General features: G+C 43.5%; 1 protein-coding gene across 1 annotated transcript; it reads right to left on the reverse strand.

The window, feature by feature from the left end:
- Positions 1 to 3,693: 3,693 nt before the first annotated feature.
- On the reverse strand, positions 3,694 to 5,704 carry LOC125761299 (uncharacterized). The gene has a single exon (XM_049422293.1). The coding sequence runs from the start codon at positions 5,439 to 5,441 to the stop codon at positions 4,548 to 4,550; it is 894 nt and encodes a 297-aa protein (XP_049278250.1). The 5' UTR covers positions 5,442 to 5,704; the 3' UTR covers positions 3,694 to 4,547.
- Positions 5,705 to 7,906: the final 2,202 nt, after the last annotated feature.

The raw sequence follows: 7,906 nt of genomic DNA on the forward strand, positions 1-7,906 counted from the left end.
TCTCCGAAACTGTGGCCTAAAATACTGACCCTAACCAACATCGGGCCAGGCTGCGTCACGTGCTGTAACGGAATTGACGGTAGAACCTGTTTTGGGAAGTAAAACGCATCAATTACATTTTCCTCCCGTAGACACAGTGCACCCACGACGGAATTAGCCGATAGTGCGAGAGCCGCAGATAGTCGAAGGCTCGTGAGATCCTAGTTTCAACGGTAACGAAAAACTGGTCCGAACAACATCACGGTCATCTGATGTACCAGTGCCCGAGAAGGGAGGAAGACAAACTGGAATGTTTACAAACATTGATCGAGTTTCCGGCTGTATGCCATAGCCCTCCATGCTTTCCCCTTGTACCAAACGCTGGCCGTATGATTTCTTTCCGCCTCAGCATCGTTTCGAGTACCATGATTCGAGCTGGTTCATGAAAAACTTCTTTGCTTCTTCACAAGGAAATAGTCAAAGGGATTGAGTCAACTGTATACGTTGGCTGGATGGTCAGGTTTCGTTTTTAGCACATTTCACTTTTCGAAGGAATGAAGTACAAGCTGTAGTTGTGCTTCTATTCCTTTCCAAGCGAGTCTGGTACGGTTTTTTTCGTACAGCTGAATCCAGCACCAATAAAAGCGTGTTTCCGTCAAGCGCTGTTAAACGGTCGTAATGAAATGGCGAAGGGAAGAAAAACTCGTGCTTGAATATTACATTTTACGTGAATACGTAGTTAAATGGAGCAATGTTAAATTTGAGCAAATGGCGTTAGTGCGATACGGTACAGAGTGGTATTAAAAAAGGTAAGAATTTCTTATCTGGAATAGTTGGCTGAACGAACAAAAAAGAAAGTTGAATTTTTTTAAAAACCGTATTTTTTCCACATTTTTCGTTGGTGATTTTTTCTCGGGTTTCTTTTCTTTGTGGTCTACATCTGTTAGGAAAAGTGTATGTAATTTAAGTTATTTCTACATGAAAATAAAATATGTTGAGTTGAAAACAAAATTGATGTAGATGGTCGCAACAAAGTTGATGAAGATAGCAAATATTAATAATTTAAATTGTTAGCCAATGTTTTATAAGTATTTAAGTAAGCTTTTATAAGAATAAAACATATTAACTGATTTATTTTCGTACTGTTCTTTGCGCTGACTGATTTTTACGGTTTAGCGATCATACGTCTTTTAGTAAAAAGTTTCCAGCATTTAAACTCTCATTAAAAGTAACTATCGCTTTTGCCTTAAATTTGACGATGAAAGTTTAACATTTAAATAGTGAAACATCATTTACTGCTGCAAAAAAGGAAAAAAAACAGAGGAACGGTCGGAGCAAAGAAAAATCGCCCACATTTATGCAATCAAGGCAGACGAAGAGAATCAGACCCGTAAGCTCTTCGCTTTCGAGCTTCATCTTTGTGCTCAGCTTCCAGTTTCAGCTTTTGAAATGTCTTGTGGCAGATCTGCGCGAGGAAATCTTCACAGTGAAAGCGCACACGGGACTGTTTGTTGGACGGACGCAAAAGTTTTCCTGTCTCGTGCCATAATGGGGTCATAAGCGATGCTATTGCATCTACCGGTAGAGCTTTAAGACTTTAGATACGTTTCGTGGATGTTTTTTTTTTTGTGGGGAGAGTTCGAATGTAAGATTGAAGCTACGGAAGCTGTTTTCGTCGACAGCGGAATATCCGCCACAACTTATGCAATGTCTGCTCGATTTTGTTTTTAAATTTTATAAACTGATCTCTTGAGTCTCGAAATTCAAATTAGTGTTGGAAGAAAATTGAGTCCGGCCATTTTTCTGTTAAGCAATACGGCCTGGCCATTCTTGATGAATAAAAATAACAATTAGTTCAGACACGAGGAGTTTGCTTATAGATAATCTACTTATAATTAGATTACGTTGCTGTAGATATATTGATGGAAATTTTTAACAAATAAGTAAGTGATGTAGCCTTTACAATAACTTCATAATTATTGGGTTATAAACAAACGTACAAAAAGCTCAAGTTAGAAAATTTTTGTTTAATTTATTCACGCACATTATGTTGCATTACCATGTTTTTTTTTTTCATTTGTTTTTTGTATATGAGAAGCATGTACATATTTACTTGGGAAAACTGCAAAAATCAATTACGGATGGTAACTTTCACTAATTTGTCTAGATTTTAAAATTCCATCGATCATTCATGCCATCGTTAAAAATAATAAAAGAGATTTATACCACTTGACGCGATGGAATCATCGAGATCAGCCTTAGGTTGGATAGAAGCAGGCGATCATGGATGACCCTTACGATGGCTCCATTGAGTTCATAGTTGGTCATTGGAAGAATTGGCAATGTTGTTCCAATGAGAAAATACAATATTTTTGTAAATATTCTTCAGTTCTGTTAGTTTAATAAGTTCCCTTGTTCCTCTCGCACTCTGCGCTCTTTAAGAGCTAGTTTGTTTTTATGATTATTGAAATTTACAAGAAGGTTTCTTTGTTTGTTAATGTTTATAGGAAATTTTAGTCTAAATAGTATGCTTGATTGCATTTTAAATACACTGTGCTACAATGTTTTGATTGAACGATTTCCATATCTTCGCTCCTAATTATGATTGATGAAAATTGTGAAAATTATACATACATACATGGTGTAAATACAATGAAAAGGCGGCCTCATTATGACAAAATAAAATAACACCGACGAGTTTTCCTATTTGTAGCTCAGCTGTTTTTTTTTTGCTTAACCAGGGTCTTAGTTTAAAAAAAAAACGGATAATACTCTTTAGTTTTGTGTCTCATCAAACAAAAAAAAATCAACCGAGTATGCCCGGGATAAGGTAAACTACAAGGAGGAAATGCCTTGTGAAAAATGTACTTCTTCAGCTTCAGAGGCTAACAATACGGCCGAAGCCGTAATAATTAATTATAAATAAATAAAATAAATAAACAAAAATATATCTTAAAACATTTTGCGTTTTGGTAGTTATGAAGATTAATGCAATCATTAAAAAACGTTCTCCAAATTCAAACTCGATTCTAGAACGTCATGAACATTGGGTAAAAACCAATATCTCACTCAGATGATATTGTTTGGCTTAAAACATGCAAAATAATTCGACTACCAGGATTAATTCGAGGAATAATTCCAGTATTCAGGATCTAATTTGGAGATCATGGTAAAGATTCCTATCAACCCTATTTAAATGAGTGCTCCAAGCGTTATTGCATACTTTAATTTAACTTTCTATCCAGTTCCAATCTGGCAATGTGACAACGAGGTTTGTGCTCTAATATGTTAGCAACACGCAATGGGCATATTTGGGAAAATTGCAGGCCTGCGTTCCCTGCGTACGTTAGTGTCAGCCCCTGGTTTGCCTCCCACAAAATAGTTCAAACCTTCTTGAACGGCACGGAATGTATCTATGAAAATGAATGTTTCTGGTACCAGCTTGTCGAATGGGGGGGCTGCAACTGGGAAAACGCGGCCATCCCATGCTCGGAGTGCACAATTTTCCATTCGTTGGTGCTCTACTTTCCACCGGGTGAACTCCATGTGCAAGTCGTTGCGAATTCGGTTCGCCCGATGCTAAAGGGCCACCGAGACCGCACCGGTAATCAGCAAACCGTGCGACCCGGGAAGCTGCAATTTAACCAACGAAGCAAACACAACGGGAACTGAACCTTTTCTCCAGGGTCGAAACAGGTTGCGGTAGCAATGGGTGTAAACAATGTATGGGGAAGTTTTCCAACCTCGCCCGGGAGCAGCAGTACCAGTGCATTCGTATGTGCAAATCGAATGAAATTAGCAGCAGTTTTTGGGGTAGGAAAATATGTTGGGGAGTTGAATTTCTCACGCTATTTAGACACGGAGCACACATGTACAGTACAGGTTTGGAAATAGTTTCAGTTTTTATTTCTTCGTCCTTCGCTTGGTTTGTGGTGATCTGGATGGCTCGGGATTGGGATTTGGGCTACGGGCTAACCCCACCGGAAGCTCATCGAACGGTTCCGCAAAAAAGGATTCCGTATACGGGATGAAGTAAGAAACAGCAGGAAGCGTAAGTCAGCAAAATGCAAGAACACTGAAATCACGAACACAAAAACGGTTCGTTTTTCTTTTTTTTCGTTTGGTAGTAGATTTTAGATTTTAGCTAAGGAAACAATATAGTACAAAAGTAAACCCGTGTGTAAAAATGAGTAGGGGAAATGGAAAAAAGAAAGAACTAAAAGAAAAGGGGGAAAACAAAAAGAGTAAGAGCTTACAAGATTGAGAGAGAGTGAAGAGTGAGAAGGAGAGAGAGCCACACGGGCGGAAAAGCGGTGTGGAAAATCAAACCGTTTTTTCCGCTGGCTTTGGTTCGATGGCGAGCCCCAATCCCGTTAAGCCCCTAGCTTTCTTTGCGAGGTTCGCAGTCCTGGTCCCTTAAAGCAACCTTCTGACCTCCTAATCGATCGGACGCAAACATTAACACCTTCCCGCTTGACGCTAAATAAATTAAATAAATAATGTTCATGATGGTGATGATGGTGGTGGTGGTGTGGTTTGGTGTGAGTTTTGGAGCATCCTGTGCAGGCTTAAGGCTTCTGGCCGCTGTACGCAACGTCCTGCGCGTCCTGGATCGAACGTCCCCAGCCACCGTGGCCGGAGCTGGCGCTGTATCCACCGACATCGCCACCACCGTACGACCCACCGAGCGAGTAAGCATCACCGTGGCTGGACGTGTGGCTGGTGGAATGGTGCGGATGGGCAACGACCTCGTACGTGACGTGCTTCTCCTGCGACAGCAGTTTCTTCAGCCCGATGATGGCGGATAGAACCAGAGCGATCTTGCCGATGAGCAGGGCCTTACCGGCGATCAGTGCGATCGCACCGAGCAGCAGTGGGAGCAGAGCGGCAGCCTTCAGCGCAACGGCCAACAGCAGCGGGCCCAGGATCTTGGCGGCCTTCTTCTTCTTGCCACGTGCTTCACCACCGGCCGGACCGTCCGACTTTTCCTCATCATCCGAATCGGCAGCCAGCAGGTTTTCCGAGACATCCTCAAGGGCACGGCCGGTCGAGGTTACGGCATTGACAATGTCGGCACCCTTCAGGTCGACCTTGATCGTGTGCGTGGCCAGGAAGGACTGAACGCGGGACAGCAGCAGCGATTCGAGCGATTCATCGCCGGTTAGAGCACGCGGTGCACCTTCGGTTTCGGGTACGCCAGGCGTCTTGACCACGGTTACACCGTCGGTAAGGGCGAACACGCTACGCTTAGCCACGACCCGATCGATGAAGCTGAACAGCTTGTACTTGACGCAGGACACCGAATCGGACGATAGGCACTCCTTGTAGATGCTGCCGACCAGATCGCTTTCACCACCGCCGATGGCATTCCGGGACGAGCGGCCAGTTTCTTCGGCTGGCAGTGCCACGGTCACGGCTAGGACTACGCACAGCACACCGGCTACCTTGTAGGCGAAGGCCATCTCGCTGCTGGATATATAACACACACGCGCAAAACTAATCGCAAGGATAACACACTACACACAGACACGCTGTCACACGCTGGTCTGCTGGTCACGGCAAGCACGAATACCGGAACGACACGAAGAACGGTGTTTTGTTTGTTTGTTTTGTTTCGGACAAATGGGCGCCTTTGTCCAAAAAAAAATAAGGGAAGGGAACGGAGGAATGAGAATCTACGATCTCGACCGTGATGCGGGTATGGCGGATCTGTTGCTCTCCGGAACGCTGCACGCTCAATTTATATAAACGTACGTACGCATGTGATACCTGTTTGCCGCCACCCAACCCCCCACCGGAACCACCCCGCTGATACGAACCGCAGGAAACCGAATATTATACGAGCTTTTGTGGGGCTGAGCTTTTTTTCCTTCCTTTCTACGCGAAGCGACGGGTTCGTCGCTTTCGCCTGTTTCTTTCGTTCTTTCTCCGTCCTTTCTCCACTGGCTCGTTGGTCGATCGGCACTGTTCGCACACAGCGGTAACCGTGTGCGCGCGTGTGTGTGTGTTCCCGCTCTCGCTCCAACGTTCGGAAGTTGAACGTTCACTCGATTACAGTTCATTTCGAGCAAACTGCCCACCCCTTTTCCCAGTATCACCTTCATCGGTTTCCTCCAACTTGGGTTCCACAACCCTCCCCCTCCCCAAAAGAAGGGTGCACGCGTTCCACATACTACCCGCGCACATTTTCCACCGACCGCTCCTCCAGCCGAAATCTAAACGTTAGGATGCATAGTGGGGAGGAAAGCATCAATTTTCCCAGCATTCCCACCACGGACCCGTAGGAACTTTCATTCATCTGCATCTTCAGGTTGATGTTTCTGGTGCTCGGCACTTACCTCAGGCAAATCAACTACTGGTCTGCTCGCACTCTCTGCACTGCAGCAGCACTATCTATCTTTATCTTCAGTTCCTCGGCCCATTTCCATGCCTCTTGTATCGGTTGTATTTTTTTCTTTCATCCCCGAGCATATTTAATCTCAGCACAAGCTACAACCGACCGATGCCCCCGTTCGCTTGCCGCTCATCGACATCGCAGTCCAATGTCGAGTGTTTCTAATGCTTCTTTTGCTGCATGGAATCTACTTTGCTCTTTCTATTTTCTTTCCACACCGACGTTGCTAGATCAGCGGGCACGAGCTGGACCAGCCAGCTTTAACTTGATATTTGTTGATTTGAGTTTTGCATTCACGATTGACCGTGTCCGGTTGTGGGAGTTGGGTTTTTGTTTTCGCCGATCTGTGTCCCTCACAGTCTGGTTGTGGCTGCCGAGTGCCCCAGCTAGGGACATCCTTTAATTAGCGATGTTTGCACGGATGCACTTCCGGTGCTGGTGTCTACTATTTTGTGCACCACAAACACGTAAGAATGAATAAGGAACGAAACTAACATCTGAGAACGTAATTGTACCGGTTGTAATTCGATCTTACTAGCAGCTGACGTACGGACCGGACCTAAATAGAACTGGTGAGATAACACTCGGTGCGACATAGAACTTTACGAGAGAAAAAAAACAATGCTAATCAAGCGAATTAGATCACTTATTTAATTACAGCTAATTGTTGCAATGCGTTGGTAAAAAGCACATTTGACCATCACGCTTACTGTTACTAAAACTGTTTCGAAGAGATGGTAATTAATTGTTTAGCTCCAATTAAAATATGACTAATTTTAGACATTTATGTAAAGGTAGTACAAGCCTCGTAACAAAGCTTGAAAAAGAAAAATTGTTACGCTTCATGCAAATGTCAGCTATGTCGTGTTTCACGTGCCATTAATCCTGCCCCGTTCTACAGCGCCTGCAGGCAAATAGTACACCGAACAATGCAGGATTAGTCGATGCCCAGTACAGGGAAAGGGCTTTCTCAGAAGCAGGATTATTCACGTAGCTTACCCACTAGCCTGTAGAACAATATGCTTCACTCCATCATAAGACCAATTATGTGTTGTTGCTGTGTGTGTTTTTTTATGCGCTTCATGTTCACCCGACAAAAGGAACGTTAAAATATGATCGTAAATAAATTACTCTCCTTTTCGTGCGCTTTATTTATTTTTTTTTTAATTTTTCACTGCCCCGCTTACAAGCCGGTGAAAGGGAATTCGATGAAATGGTTGCAGGAAGGATAACAAAAATTCGAATTACAGTCTTTGCGTGAGGATTATAAAGGAGGATTGAAGGCAAGGCTTTGTTATGGTGATTAGAACCGAGCGCGTTCCTCCTGCTGTCCAGATCTTTACCAGGAATTTAAAACATCCTTCTATGGGGCAAGAATAGATTGGGTAAGTCTTGCTTTTTTTTGTTGGTATTTTTGACCGAAGGTGCAATTTGTTTATTCTCTAACGGAATAACATTCTACAATCATGTTGCCGAGGAGTGTGAGAAAATTGGCTGAAAGTAAAATTTTTGCTCACACGTTAAGAGGTTGGG

The sequence above is a fragment of the Anopheles funestus genome, chromosome 2RL (genome assembly GCF_943734845.2).
Source record: "Anopheles funestus chromosome 2RL, idAnoFuneDA-416_04, whole genome shotgun sequence".
Taxonomy (NCBI): Eukaryota; Metazoa; Arthropoda; class Insecta; order Diptera; family Culicidae; genus Anopheles; species Anopheles funestus.

Coding starts and splice junctions, on each gene's coding strand:
- LOC125761299 (XM_049422293.1), bottom strand. CDS start 5,441: ATGGCCTTCGCCTACAAGGTAGCCGGTGTGCTGTGCGTAGTCCTAGCC.